Source organism: Panthera leo, chromosome B1 (assembly GCF_018350215.1).
Source record: "Panthera leo isolate Ple1 chromosome B1, P.leo_Ple1_pat1.1, whole genome shotgun sequence".
Lineage (NCBI taxonomy): Eukaryota > Metazoa > Chordata > Mammalia > Carnivora > Felidae > Panthera > Panthera leo.
In genome coordinates, this window is record NC_056682.1 from 100,964,622 (window position 1) to 100,981,258 (window position 16,637).

Below are 16,637 nucleotides of genomic sequence, written 5' to 3' on the forward strand. Positions count from 1 at the left end.
CTACCTCTAGAGCAGGCATTTGCCTTGAGTATATGAGAATTCCTTATGGTCTAGAAATTTAGTTTTAATGAATCCCATTCACCTGCAAAAGTAAAAACACAATCAAAGACCTGGCCTTGGTGGATAGTTGAGAAAGAATCTAGGGCAGGGACTTCAAAGGAGGATACCTTTAGTCAGTCATCCCAGCCAAATCCAGCCTACAGACAAAACTGTAGGGATATGCCACCATGGCTTTAGCTTATAGTGAAAGAGAAATAGATGAGGAAAAAAAATAACTCCCCATAGAAATGATAATTATGAACCTTAAATAAGATTACCCACATAGCCCAAAAAAACTCAGCTAAAAATTTGGTTTAAAGTTGTCCTGGGCACCCCAATAGCAATGAGCATAGTTAATGTGCAGAACTTGGCTTCTAAATACCATTCTCCAGCAAAAGGAATCAGAGCCCCTTGGAAAAGTGACTGATTTCAGAATTGCAGCAGAGAAAGTAAAATATTCATTCAGAACATCTATCTCATGTCAGAAAGAAAGTATAGAAGAATGTTGGAGATATAGGAAAAAGGTACAGGAGCTTGAAGGTGGTCCATTGGCCTAAATTGGGATAATTTGAGGATCAAGATAAATAATGACAGTTAAGTATTAAAAATCAATGAATAAGTTAAGAATCCATAAGTCTATAGTGATAAACATAAGGAAAAAGGGGGAATCTCTTCTTGAGAGTAGAAAGCCAATCAATACATGCAGGAAAAAAAAATGATGCAGTGAGAAACATCACCATTTGGCAACCATTGTAAAAATAACTTGTTTAGGCAAGAAACATCAATGGATTCTTAAATTAGTGGTGAAAGTCTAAGTAGCACTAAGATACTTACATAGGATCAAAGTATACCTCAACAAGATAATTATAAACTATAATGGAAAAGCAGTAGCTTTGTGGTAAAGAAACTGAAAGACATCCCCTTAACCCAGTGATCAAAAATAACATCACCAATAATGGTACAAATCAGTCATGTGACTCCTGATAAGAGAAGAATATTGCATCTGTGGCATTACTATCAAAATGCATAACCTGAATCTCCTCATGAATAAACATCAGAAAAACCTAAACTGAGGGACATTCTACAAAATAATGGTCATATACTCTTGAAGAAGGTTATAATCATGAAGGACAGAGAGACTGAGGAATTATTTCATATTAAAGGAGAATAAAGACATAGGATAGCTAAATGTTGCACATGATACTGCATTTTCTTTTTTACAGAGGATATTATTGGGTAATTAACAAAAGGTGGGTGTTATATATAGATTATATAACAGTACTGGGTCAGCATTAGTATCCTGATTTTGATCAATGAATTGTGATTTTTTTGTAAGAGAATGGCTTTGGTTTTGAGGGAACACACATTCAAGTATTTACGGCAAAGGCATCATATATATAATATCCTTTCAAATGGTTCAGAAAAAAATTTAGAAATACAAGTAGAGAGAAAGTAATAAACTGAATGTGAAAATGTTAACACCTGGGGAACTTGGGTTAAAGACATAAGGAAACTGATTATAAAATTAGTTAACTGTAGTGTAAGTCTGAAATGATGTCATAAATGGAAACTTTTTCAAAAAAGATTGTTTTTCGGGGGATAGTGTCTCCAGGTCCCTTACAGAAAAAAAATACAAACTCTCTGTAATAGAAAAATATTGTAAGTTCAAACCTCAATAATAAACTTCAAGAAACATGCGCTAACAATAAAAAGTGACACACACACACAAAACCAGAGGACATACACCATCAGAGAACCAGTTGTTACAAGACATATAGAATCACATCTACAAAGACCGAATATATTGGAAATGTTTTGAAGCTGAGTCTAAATGACTATAGTTAATTTGCTTAAAGAAACAATGTAACTGAAAGCTTAATAATAAAACAAAATAAGGTACAGTGACTACTGAAAACTAAAAGGCAGAAGTCCCTAATTATGATTTAAAAAACAAAAACAAAACACTATAAAAATAAATATGGTAGAGAAGAAAGGTTAAGGTCCTGGACTTTCAAGTCAGACCACCTGGTTCCATAACTTACTTGTAATATAACCTTGATGTAATTATTTAACCCTCCTGTGCCTCACTTTTCTTTATCTGTAGAACAGGATTAAGAGTACCTCATAACATCGTATGATTGGTATAAGAACTAAATGAGTGGGCTAATGTATATCAACAATTTTGAACAGCATCAGTACATTAAAAAATCCTCAATTAGTGGTGGTGGTAGTATTTTTCAGAAATATCCATACCCAAACTTCTTACAATCTCTTATTATCAGAGATCAATTATTATTATTATCAGTATTATTAAAACTTAATAATTTGTGTGTTAGGCAGAAGCTCTCTGAATTGTCTCGAAAACTTTCTTACCCAGTATTTTTCTTTCTCACAACTGTAACAGTCTAGGGTATTCTTCCTTAGCTACTTCTTCTCTTCAACCCATTCACGTTACCTTATCCAACAAGAGCCTTACCTCATTCTGAGCCTCCGTAATGTTACTCATTGAAACACTGAATTGGGAGTGAAGGTAGCTTTAATTTGGCTGCCTTAATACAATGTATACTGTGTCATTGAACATAAGAACTAGAAAGGACCTTAGAGATCATCTAGCATGCTAGTTCTGGAAGACTGGAATGCCTACAAAAACCTGAAATGTTTTTAGATGATATGTGGACCATCTAAATAAATAACATTAATTTTATTCCCTTTTTAATTTTCTAATTATCACAGGATCATTTTTAAATTTCTTTTTTTAGAGATTATTTCAAATTCACATTACAGTTGCAAGAATAAGAAGAATACACAGAACTCCCACATAACCTTTACTCAGTTCACCTATTATTAACATTTTACCCTTTCTGCCTTGTTCTTATGCTCTGTGGTTCTGCTTCTGGGGAAGGGAGGCACCTAAAACTTGCTAATCTTGTTTTGCTTTGAGCCCTCTGCAAAGATCACACTTAATAGCACTGTTTTGTTTTCACTGTATTTATTTTTACTGTTGTTTTTATTTATGGCAAGTATCCCTTTTAGGGAGATATAAATTATCCTTATTCATTAAATTTATCTAAGTGTTTAAAATATCACCTGAAGGAAAATATAAACTGTAGTAAGCTGATGCATGAATATGGCAAATCCATGATGATGCACAGGGAAAAATAAAACTTAGAAAACAAGTATCTTTATAAAAAATAAGCTGCTGGCTGAACAAGAGTAAAATACACAGACGTCTAGCCCAGCCTGGTACTTATGCTAAGTAAGTGAGTTAGAACCTAGAATTAAAGCCTCCTTTAGGTCAATGCTCTTTCAATTTCTTTATGGAGGAATTATCACAAAAGTCTTAATTTTCCAATGCATGATTGTACCTGCCATAGAAGGCTAAATATCACTGGCCTATAAGATTACATTTGCTATGCTCCCACATCCTCCCCCTAACCTAACCTTTACTCTCCTGTTCTGGGTGCACAGCAAAAGTCAACTGAGTCTGTTCCTATGCTACCTCTTTCCTGTCTCTCTTCTATTCAGTAAGTATTTACTGAGCATTTAATATGGCCAGAAGATTAATAAACACAATGATAAATCAGAGAACAAAAACAACTTAAAAATCCTGAATCAATAATTCTAGCTTAATAATTATTTAATATTAAAATAATGTGACATAAATAAATATTATTTAAACCAATAAAATATGACTGCCAAAGGAACATGACTATTTCTGTAAAAACCAAGGCAAACAAATGCTTAGGAAAATTAAAAAAAAAAGTGAATTAAACTAAAATAACTATTTTGGTATAAGCAGAACATCTGTAAAAGAACAGGGAAACCTAGGGTGCCCTAAGCTCTCATTATATAAAAGTCAAAACACATTGAAAGCAATACAATGAAGTTTAGATAAGAGATACCATATAACTCCAATCAGTATATTCTCAAAGAAACTCATTTGCCCTGAAACAAATGAATAGCAAATTAATAATGTTTAAATGTCTATGTTAAAGAAAAGTCATTAAACTTTATATAAAATATTTTAATAATTCCTCATTTGATTTTTTTCAATTAACTACTAACTAATGGCTACCAAGCAGCAGTTACCTGAAAATCTTGACACATTAAAAATTACTGGTGAGACAGCCAAATGGTAGAACCACTGTAGAAGAAAATAAGGCAATATATACCAAAATTAAAAAAGCATTTACCCTTTAACACAGTATGCCCACTTTATGACAAACCTGCACAACTACAAAATAACAGTTGGATAAGGTTGTTAGTTAGTAATGGCAAAAGACTGATGACAGTCTAAATGTCCATTGATAAGGGACTATTTGTATGTAGTTCTGTGCTTATGCAGCCTACAAAAGGATGAGTAAAATACCCATATACTGAGAAGGAATGATCTCCAAGATACGGTGCTAAATGAAAAAAGCACAGCACTTAACAGCATACATATAGATAGTTTCCTACATCTTATATGGGACTATGGGTATTGGAAACAATAAATTGGGAACGATAAATAAATATACATATTTGCTTGTATTAAAAACAACATTGGAAGAAGAAAGAGACTAGTAAAACTAAGGGGGAGTTAAGGGGGAGTAAAGTATCACCATGTGTATCTTTCTACAGATTTGATCTTTTAATCATTTAATATAGATTACCTATTCAAAATATCTAAACAAAATCTTCTGTAGAAATAAAAATAACAACTAAAAGAATATATTGAATAACATCGAAATTTATTACATTACTTTCCGTTAGCAGTGGAACAACTTATTTTATATATTACAGTCTCTAATTGATCATCAAACTTAACATGTTTCACCTCTAGCTAAGATTCAATTTCTTCTCTGAATTTTTTCCTATACTAACACAGCTGTGGCTGGTGTACTTATTTAAAAAACAAAAGAAAACAAAAACTCTAAGAGGACTTTTGGTGGTGATAGAATGCAGATTTTCTGTCTCGGCCAAACAGACAACTTCTTAAACACGTAAACAAAGGCTAAGTGATTTGCTAAGATACTTGACTTCAAACTACATTTTTTTTTCACCAACCCCTTTACAAAAAGCATGACTTTTCCACAGCATGCATTCAGCTCATTAATGGGGTGTGGGTGGTGTGGTAGACAATATGACTGTTTAAAAAAATAAGATCAATTGCAATCTGTACATCCAATGCAATCTCTATCAAAATACCACCAGCATTTTTCACAGAACTAGAACAATCCTAAAATTTGTATGGAACCACAAAATACCTCAAATAGCCAAATCAATTTTTAAAAAGAAAGCAAAGCTACAGGAATCACAATTCTGGACTTTAAGCAATATTACAAAGCTGTAGTCATCAAGACAGTATGATGTTGGCACAAAAACGAATGTATATATCAATGGAAAAGAAAACAAAACCCAGAAATGGACCCAGAAATATATGGCCAACTAATCTCAGACAAAGCAGGAAAGAATATCCAATGGGAAAAAGTCTCTTCAACAAATGGTGTTGGGAAAACTGGACAGTGACATGCAGAAGAATGAAACGGAACCAGTTTCTTATGCCATAAACAAAACTAGGATGAAAGACCTAAATGTGAGACAGGAAACCATCAAAATCCTACAGGAGAACACAGGCAGCAACCTCTTTGACATCGGCCTGTAGCAACATGTCTCTGGAGGCAAAGGAAACAAAAGCAATAATGAACTACTGGGACTTCATCAAGATAAAAAGCTTCTGCACAGAGAAGGAAACAATCAACAAAACTAAAAGGAATGTTAGAAGATATTTGCAAATGGCATCCCAGAATAAAGGTTAGTATCCAAAATCTATAAAGAACTTCTCAAACTCAACACCCAAAAAACAAAAGAACCAGTGAGGAAATGGGCAAAAGACATCAACAGACATTTTTCCAAAGAAGACATACAAATGGTTAATAGACACATGGAAGATGCTCAACATCATTCAACATCAGAGAAATACAAATCAAAACTACTATGAGGTACCACCTCACACCTGTCAGAGTGGCTACAATTAGCAACACATGAAACAACAGATGTTGGCAAGGATGCGGAGAAAGGGGAACCTTCTTGCATTGTTGGTGGGAATGCAAACTGGTGTAGCCACTCTGGAGAACAGTATGGAGGTTCCTCAAAAAGTTAAAAATAGAACTACCTTAGGACCTTAGAAATTACACTACTAGGTATTTACCCAAAGGATACAAAAAAAAAAATGTTGATTCAAAGGGGCACATGCACCCTGATGTTTGCAGCAACATTATCAACAAGAGCCAAATTATGGAAATGTCCATTGATTGATGAATGGATAAAGAAGATGTGGTATATACATGCAATGGAATAGTACTCAGCCATAAAAAAGAATGAAATTCTTTGCCATTTGCAATGGCATGGATGGAGCCAGAATGCATTATGCTAAATGAAAGAAGTCAGTCAGATAAAGACAAGTATCATATGATTTCACTTATATATGAAGTTTAAGAAACAAAACAGATGAGGAGTGCCTGAGTGGCCCAGGTGGTTAAACCTCCAACCCTTGATTTTGGTTCAGATCATGATCTCATAGTTCATGAGTTTAACACTGACATGCTGACAGTGTGGAGCCTGCTTGTGATTCTCTCTCTCCCTCTCTCTCTCTGCTCCTCCCCCACTTGGTCTCCCTCCCTCCCTCTTTCTCTGTCTCAAAAATAAATAAATAAACATTAAAAAAAAAGGAAACAAAACAGATGAACATAGGGGAAGGAAAAAAAAAAGAGAGGGAGGCAAACCACAAGAGATTCTTAACTATAGAGAACAAACTGAGGGTTGCTGGAGGGGAGGTGAGTGGGAGATGTGCTAAAATGGCTGAAGGGTATTAAGAAGGGTCCTTGTGATGAGCACTGGGTGTTATACGGAAGTGATAAATCACTATATTCTACTCCTGAAACCAATACTACACTGTATGTTAACTAGAATTTAAATAAAAACTTGAAACAAAAAAATAAGATCAATTGTGATTATTTGTAATACAGTGAGTTTAAGAATATCACTTACATTTAGTCACCAATGTCTGTGTTTTAGCACAATGGATGGATTGCGCTATATTATTAAATCTCTTGAGGCTATATATTCTACCCCATGTACTACTTCCGGGAGCTTCAATGGTTGTTTTGGGCATGCCATAGATATCAGACCAGATTCCCAAATCCTAAATCTCTGGAAAGCAAGGTAATATAAATACTTTTTGTCAGTCTCTAACTTCCCTACCACCACTAAGTTACTAGTGTGTTTGTGTTTATACACGTTATACATGTTTATACACTTCTTTGTACTGCAAATTACTGTGTTTGAGGAGACAGTGACAAAAATGAATGGAAGTACTGTTGTACTCCATATGAGAAATGAACAACAGCATGACTATTCCTTACACTGAGGACCGGCAATCAATTAAAGATTGGACAACTGTTTTAATTCATCTAAAAAAATATTAGTGTCACTACAAATTACTAAATAGATTTTAGCAAACACCCACCTGACAAGTTTAAAATAACCACCTGACTTTCCAGATGTGTTAACTGAGACTTAGACAAAAAGTAAATTACCAACTGTCACTTCTGAGAACTGAATCCGGAGCTTCAGGTTACTGCATATTTCACCAAAAATAATTAATTTTACATATAATGTTACTCTTTATTTATTAAATGATTCAATTCACCAATACAGAAATAATTCTATATAGCCCTATCTCCTGCAAGGTAGAATTTCCCTTTAATATTTGTGAAGGTAAGAACTACTAAATTTCTCATGTCCTTCTATCATCAGATATGACCTTTTTCCATTTCTCTGTATTATGAGATCACCATATCATCTCTGTGAACATTTTTCAAAAATGTTTGTGTTTATCATGTTCATAAATTCTCAAGTCAACTCTTTTTAAAAAAGCCTCTTTTTTCTCTTATTAGTAATTCAAAGAAACAAAATAAACTCTCTCTATAAACACTGTAAACATCAGTGGGGCTATTCATCTGGAAAAACTCCCATCAAGACAAAAATCCATGCTTTGGGAGCAGGGTTTCTCAACTTCAATGTTATTGACTTCAGGGTTACATAATACTTTGTTGTCGGAGCTCTCCTGTACACAACACAAGGTGCTGAGCAGCATCTGTGGCCTCTACCTACTGGAGGCCAATATCATCACTCCATTTGCAACAACCAAAAATGTCTTCAGATATTGCAAAACATCAGGGTGTGGAGTGGGGAGAAAAATCATCAGGTTGAGAACCACAGAAGGTTATTAAATCCTTATTAGCAGAAATCTTTAAGAAAATAATAGATAATCAGCTTCCTGGAGAGTTCAGGCATTTCACTGCTTGATGAGGAAACTGGTTCTTACTAGTTCTATTTGGTTGACAGAATCTTCTGAGGTTTTTCCTACTGTTCTTGTTCTTTGTTCTTGTAATTCTATCCTTCTAAACCTTCATGAAGAATTAAAATTCTTATAACTTTTTTTGTTGTTTTAAGAACTGTCCTCAAAAATGACTTGAATTGCCGTATATTCATCACTGTAAGTGCTCAAATCAGGCCCTAAGTTGGGGGCTGTGAGGGCCTATATATGGAAATTAAAACTGAAATCCAGGCGATTACCAACTTAATTGCTGATATACCTGTTTGACTTATCAACATAATCACTCTCCTCAAAGGTTGAACTGGTAAGGATTTTGCAAGCTATTAAAAACTGTTTATAGCCATCTTTTTTTTTTTAACTGGACATGAGGTTGCAGTGTACTAAAGGCTATCACTAATGCAGAGGGAAGTTTTAATCCCTGTGGAGATTGTCTGGGTAAGTGAGCAAAGACTCTAGCTGACAGCACAGATAATACAATTCGGTTCCAGGCCAAAGCACTGTATTTGTTTTTGTTGTTTTTCTCCTATCCTATCAGCAGCCTGTCTCCATGGATTTGTCTGGGAAAATGATAAATAGTAAAGCAAGCAACCCTCTCCATGTGTCTAAATTATCTTCCCAGCAAAGACCCCAAGCAAAGCTTTAGAAGGACCATCTTTTAAAATGTACATTTATTATGTATAGTAAGTTACTTACAACCAATGAATATAAATGTAACAAAATGCACAAAGAGATAAGTACTTACACAGAGCCTTAATTCCTTGAAGTTCAGAACACATTAGAGAAAAATTAATAATCATCAAATATTTATAAATACGTTGAACAGAAAATATAAATATGTGAATGACTCCCCATCAGTCCCTGGTAACTAAACTACAGTAAATTAATTACAAACCAGATTTGACCACCAAAGGCCATTTACACATAAACCTTTTGAAATCTAATATTTAAATTATACTCTAAATCCAAGAAATAAAAATCTAAAGATACTATACAAGTATTAACTTCATCAAAAGCAAATGGCAAATTCCTTCTGCAAAATATCAAGAAAATAAAACACATAGGAAAAATCTAAACAGAGTTTCTGTGCCCTGTGGACACTTTTGGAAGGACCTCTGAAACACTAGAAACAAACAAAAAAATGTTAGTGCTTGGGAATCAGACAAAGAATAATTTTAAAAATTCACTATTCCTGGGGTGCCTGAGTGGCCTACTTGGTTAAGTGGTCAGCTCTGGATTTCAGCTCAGGTCATGATCTCACGGTTCGTGGGATGGAGCCCTGTATTGGGCTCTGCACCGATAGCACAGAATCTGCTTGGGATTCTTATTCTCTCGCTCTCTGCCCCTCCCCCACCCATTTGCACATGCTCTCTCTCTTTCCCTCTCTCTCTCTCTCAAAATATATAAACTTTTAAAAGATAAACACATAAACTAAAAACTTTTTTAAAAATTCACTATCCCCTGTTTAAGCTTCTATCCTCCACATTTTGTACTTTCAGTCAACAATTCAAACAAAAGGATTCCATATCACTATTCTCTTTAATGGAAGAGAAGCTAAAATTTGAATGATAAAAGTAATTAAGTTTCAGAGGACTTAAATGATACATAAATACAGACTACAAAAAGAAAAAAATCACATCCTTAAGTGAAGAACTATATCGGGCAGTATTACTGTCTGATATGGAGAACACCATTGTGAAAGACTCTAACATTAACTAAAAGAGGATGGCATCCCTGCCTGAATTTTCATCTCAGTGATCTGAGGAACACATAAAACAAACCAAAATTAACAATTTAGCTCATCATGTTTTTTCTTTTATCTCACTGATCTTTAGGAGGGCTGTATAATTTCTTTTTGGCAATTATAGAAAATAGCCAAATACCAACATTAAGATACCTTTTAGTATATTTTCAAAACCAAGGAGAAGGATCTTCCATTCAAAGGGAGGCTCTAAATAATTTTGAAGTCCAGGGCCCAAATTAAATGATTGACTGATTCATTGCGTTCGGTCAGTCAGTCATATATCATGCAACACATACAAACTATGGCAATCTTTGGCATTAATGAACAGTATTCATAAGGTCTTTGTATTATAATTATAATAAGAACTAACATTTATATCATGTATAAATATGTGGAAAACATCTTCATTATATATTATAATCAACCTTTGACTCTTTCCTGGCTTTATAATCTGCTATAAAAGGGAAAACATTAGATTTGTGTTAAGATGTAGGAATGGGAGGCAGCCCTAGAGAGTCACTTGAAAGTTACAGAATTAAATACAATACTAAAGTTAAATTTCCTAATTATTAAAGACTAGTGCTCTTTTTCATAAGCCACTACAAGATTTTAATATATAACCTTTATCAGCAATGCTTCTTCCTTCACTGGTCTGTGGTTTCTCAGTCTTTCATCAAATGAAAAGCTTAATGAGGCCTTTTATTATCTTATTAAAGGTAAAATCTGAAGGCTATCCACAAATTTAGGTGTCTAAGCTAACCAGATAATATCAAATTCTATACTAAATCAGAATTCAAGGGTTCATAGGTCATGAACCTCAAATCATGGTGAGGACAATTTCTTAATACTTTAAAAAAAGAAAAGATTAAATGAAACAAATTTTCATTCTTAGAAATTTAACATCTGAATTTACAAGAACTAGAAGAGAATCTTATGTAAAGGGCTACAGGATGAAGTTATCTCAATTTCCTGGCTAACATAGCATGCTAATCCTGATTAATGATACGAACAAAATAGATTATAGTGATAAAAGTACCATATAATATACCGGTGTCTTCATCAATTTATATAATAATGATGTTTTGGGGTAATTCTTTTATGTACAAAACTCTTATTTAAAAAAGTGGAATCATTAAATATTTTAAACAAAAACAAACTTAAAGAATCAAGTTGGTGATTATATGCATGTATATACATGGCTATCCAGGGCCTAATAATATTATGGGGATGAGAAAGGTAAAATGAAAGAATATATGTCAGCTTAAAACTGGACAGCAATGGTTTTAACTTTAAAATGACAAAGAGTTATTTATCCCTTTCATGTACTACTTCCTGGAATTAGGAAACTGTTTTCTTTTATATAACACCCTCCTCAGGTTATTCAGAGGCACACTACACTATGAATCTTTAAATTTTATTTTGTTTTTTAATAGATTTTTTAAAGTTTATTTATTTTGAGAGAGAGAGAGAGAGAGAGAGAGCAAGTGGGGAAGGGACAGAGAGAGGGAGAGACAAAATCCCAAGCAGCTTCACGCTGTCAGCACAGAGCCAGACACTGGGCTCAATCCCACAAACTGTGAGATCATGACCTGAGCCAAGATCAAGAGTTAGACACTTAACTGACTAAGCCACCCAGGTGCCCCTGAAAATTTAAATTTCAAAACTATGTAGTGTAGAATAAATACTGTTAAATTGTCCATACTACCCAAAGCAATCTACAGATTTAATGCAATTTCTATCAAGTACCAACAGCATTTTCACAGAACCAGAACAAATAATCCTAAAATTTGTACAGAACCACAAAAGACCCCAAATAGCCAGAGCAAGAAAAATAAAACTGGAGGTATCACAACTCCAGACTTCAAAATATACTGCAAAGGTGGAGTAATCAAAACAGTATAATACTTGCACAAAAACAGACACATAAATCAATGGAACAGAATAAGGAGCCCAGACATAAACTCATATGGTTTGTATGAGATGTATCATCTTCAACAAATGATGCTGGGAAAACTGGACAGATACATGCAAAAGAATGAAACTGGATCAGTTTTTTTCACCATACAGAAAAATAAACTCAAAATGGATTAAGGACTTAAATGTGAGATCTGAAACCATAAAACTCCTAGAAGAGAGCAAGGGCAGTAATTTTCAGTAATTTTTCTGACATTGGTCACAGCAACATTTTTCTAGATAGGTCTCCTGAAGCAGGGGAGACAAAAGCAAAAATAAACTTATGGGACTACACCAAAATAAAAAGCTTCTGCACAGCAAATAAAATAATCACCAAAACTAAAGACAACATATTGAATAGGAGAAGATATTTGCAAATGACACACCCAAAAAGGGTTAGTATCCAAAATACATAAAGGACTTACACAACTCAACACTCAAAAATCAAATAATCCAATTTAAAATGGGCAGAAGACATGAAGACATTTCTTTAAAGAAGACATACAGATGGCCAACAGACACACGAAAAAATGCTCAGCATCATTAATTATTAGGGAAACACAAATCAAAACCACAATGAGATATCACCTCACACCTATCAGAATGGCTAAAATCAAAAACACAAGACACAAGTGTTGGCGAGGATGCTGAGAAAAAGGAACCCTCTTGCATTGTTGATGGGAATGCAAACTGGTACAACCACTGTGGAAAAACAGTATGGAGGTTGAGGTTCCTCAGAAATTAACAAAAGAATTACCTGGGGTGCCTGGGTGGCTCAGTCAGTTAAGTGTCCAACTTTGGCTCAGGTCATGATCTCATGGTTCGTGGGTTCAAGCTCCACACTGGGCTCTGTGCAGACAGCTCAGAGCCTGGAGCCTGCTTCAGATTCTGTGTCTCCCTCTCTCTCTCTGCCCCTCCCCTGCTCATTCTCTCTCTCTCTCAAAACTAAACATTAAAAAAATTTTAAAAAATAGAATTACCATATAATCTCGCAATTGTACTACTAGGTATTTACCCAAAGAATATGAAAACACTAATTCAAAAAGATATATGCACCCTTATGTTTACTGCAGCATTATTTACAAGAGCCAAATTATGGAAGCAGCCCAAGTATCCATTGATAGATGAATGCATAAATAAGATGTAAAATAATATATATATGTATATATATATACACACACACACATATATATGTAATCTATATATATATATATATATATATATATATATATATATATATACACACACACATATACATATGTGTAGACACACACATACACACACACAATTCAGCCATAAAAAGGAATGAAATCTTGCCATTTATAACAACATAGATGGATCTAGAGGGTATAATGCTAAGTAAGTAAGTTAGAGAAAGACGAATACTGTATGATTTCACTCATATGTAGACTTTCAGAAACAAAACAAATGAATAACAACAAAGAAAAGAGACAAACCAAAAAACAGACTAACTAGAGAGAACTGATGGTTACCAGAGAACTGATGGTGAAACAGGTGAAGGGAATTAAGAGTACACTTATCTTGATGAGCACTGAGTAATGTATAGAACTGTTGAATCACTATATACTGTACAAGTAACTGAAACTAATATAGCACTGTATGTTAACTCTACTGGAATTAAAATAAAATTTAAAAAATCAGTAAATGAATGGTAAAATAAAACAATGGTAAAAAATAAAAAAGAACAACTATATAGTGTAGATGCTATAAAATGTAAAATTTTTAACAAATATAGATATAGAATATAGTCATTTGGTAGCACATCATAACAATACATGAGAAACAGACATGCCGTAGGATAAAAAATTAGGTATTTGGAGGAATAGGAAACACTGACTTAAAATACTGCCTTTAAGGGGTGCCTGGGTGGCTCAGTCGGTTGGGCGTCCGACTTCGGCTCAGGTCATGATCTCGCGGTCTGTGAGTTCGAGCCCCGCATCGGGCTCTGAGCTGACAGCTCAGAGCCTGGAGCCTGTTTCGGATTCTGTGTCTCCCTCTCTCTCTGACCCTCCCCTGCTCATACTCTGTCTCTCTCTGTCTCAAAAATAAATGTTAAAAAAAAAAAAATTAAAAAAAAAAAAAAAGACTTATTTAGTTCCTGAACCACGGCAAGCTATTGAATCTCTCCGGACATCAATTTTCTGATCTCCAAAACATAAGCAGAAATATTACTTTGCAGGGTCATTAGAATTACAGATTATGTGAATAATAAATTAGCTCAATTAAAAGTGGTAATAATTGGGGCGCCTGGGTGGCTCAGTCAGTTGAGTGTCCGACTTCGGCTCAGGTCATGATCTCGTGGTTTGTGAGTTCGAGCCCCGTGTCAGGCTCTGTGCTGACAGCTCAAAGCCTGGAGCCTGCTGTGGATTCTGTGTCTCCTTCTCTCTCTGCACATCACCCACTTGCACACGCTCTCGCTCTCTCTCTCTCTCAAAAATAAATAAATGTAAAAACATTTTTTAAAAAATAAAAAAAGTGGTAATAATTATTATTAGCTATATTTCTGATTTTTTATTCCCTTCATGTATTCAATTTTGTTTTATGTTTCCTTCGATGTAATGCCTAAGAAAAAAATCCTGCAATTAAATGCATAAAAGCACATAATATTATTCACATTTATATAGATAGATGTATTTTTAATATTCAACATACACTTTATAGCTTTGTCTGAACTACCATTTTACTTCTTTGTTTTCCATGAAGAAAATCCTTGCTGCTTATGAGAACACTTGGCTTTCCTCACTGTCTGAAGGGATACAGGTTTAGGTCACAAACATGGATGTGAAATATCAACATATGGAAACTTGGCTGCAGAACACTCTTCTCCTTCCCAATTTGGCAAACTATGTAGGCAGGGCAATCAATTATCACCAAAATATGCTCACAAATATAACTAAAAGAAAGAAGTTTTATGAGAAATTATTCTTAATTATCTTAATTGTGATTAAACATGCAACCACAATACTTCCACAAGGCCATCAGAGGAGTTAGCTTACACTCTGAGCTTAGTATGTATTTTTCTATTCAATAAATATATTATTGAACTACCTAAAACATCTTCTGCTAAACGTTTAGCACTCCCAAGAAAAAGATACGTAAATAGTATATTACTGGTGATAAAATGAGGTTAAAAAATAAGAAAAACCATGTTTCTCAATGAAGAACATATAAGTTAAAAAGACATACAAGTTAGCTCAGCAAATTATTTTAACTTCAAATCAGCAAAATTAGAGTTGATATGAAAAAAGCTGATGTTTTCAAAATGCATTAACATAGCTAATAAGAATATGTAAGGCAGGTCTCTTTCATACTAATTGCTTACTAGGAGTTCCAGGCACTTGGAAAAATCAGTAAACAACAAAAATCCTTGCCCTTATGGAGCTTACGTAAAAATAGACAACAACAAACACTGTAAATAAGTAAACTTATGGTAATAAATACTATAGAAAAAACAACTGAGTAACATAAAAAGGTGACCAGGAGAACCAGAGAGAGAAAAGGAGCTGGAATATCTACAGTGTCAGATAACTGATATGGTCATTGTCTAAGAGGTGCAGTATTATTATTGGTTCAGAAAAGTGAAATAGCCATATGAGCATTTCCTAGTTCTTACAATCCCTAGCATTTTGTAACCTGTGTTATAATTGTCAATAAAAAAGAAAGTCAGACATTTTTGTAGGACATGTTTGTTTTTGCCTCTCCATCACCTAGCACATTCTGGCATATAGCAGGTGCTCAAAAAATATTTGGTGAATGACTCATTCTAAGCCAATCAACACAGTTTATCTGAACGGTTCTGGTCCAAAATTTAGTTCAGGGGTCACCAATTTTTTTTAAAGGGCCAGATAGTAAATATTTTTATCTTGTTGGCCAAATGGTCAATGCAACAATAGGTGTGGCTATGTTCCAATAAAAGTTTATTTTCAAAAACAGGCAGAGAGCACAGAAGTTTTCTTGTCTCTGCTTAGTTTATTCTGTATCTATCTAATTACTTCAAGTCTTCTGTTAAATTTTCCTAAGAATATAAACAGTAAATTTATCATTTACTGGCTAATGCTTACTTTTTTCAATTCTAATCAACTAAATCAAATAAACAAAACATAACTGCAGTAATAACAACATACAAACTCTAGTTCTCCTTCCTTCTCTCCTCTCCCTCTTTTCCCTTATCTCTTTCTAAGTCAAAACTAATAACTTCACTTAAACTATGAATAAAACTACTACACTGGCTGATGGTATACCATAGTTTTAATGAGAAAGAACACATACACAAAGCACTACCAGCCATCTGGTAATACAAAGTAAATGTCAGAGACTGAATTAAAGTTTATAAATGCAAAGCAAAAGCTGATCATCAAAATATGGCTCAGTTAGTTAAGTGTCTGACTTTGACTCAGGTCATTATCTCATGGTTCATGAGTTGGAGCCCCACATCGGACTCTGCTGACAGCTTGGAGCTGGAGCCTGCTTTGGATTCTGTGTCTCCCTGTCTCTGCTCCTTCC

At 34.2% G+C, this 16,637-nt stretch overlaps 1 protein-coding gene across 7 annotated transcripts in view; it reads right to left on the reverse strand.

The window, feature by feature from the left end:
* The window catches only part of SPATA5 (spermatogenesis associated 5), a 355,585-nt gene that overhangs the window by 201,672 nt on the left and 137,276 nt on the right, over positions 1–16,637 (reverse strand). The window contains exon 15 of one of the 7 annotated variants that reach the window (XM_042935560.1): positions 7,095–7,230. The exons of the other annotated variants lie outside the window; for them this stretch is intronic. Within the exon in view, the coding sequence (XP_042791494.1) occupies positions 7,114–7,230 (117 nt within the window). The 3' untranslated portion in view covers positions 7,095–7,113. Of the gene's footprint in view, positions 1–7,094; positions 7,231–16,637 lie in introns of those variants that run through there. 7 annotated transcript variants of the gene reach the window in all.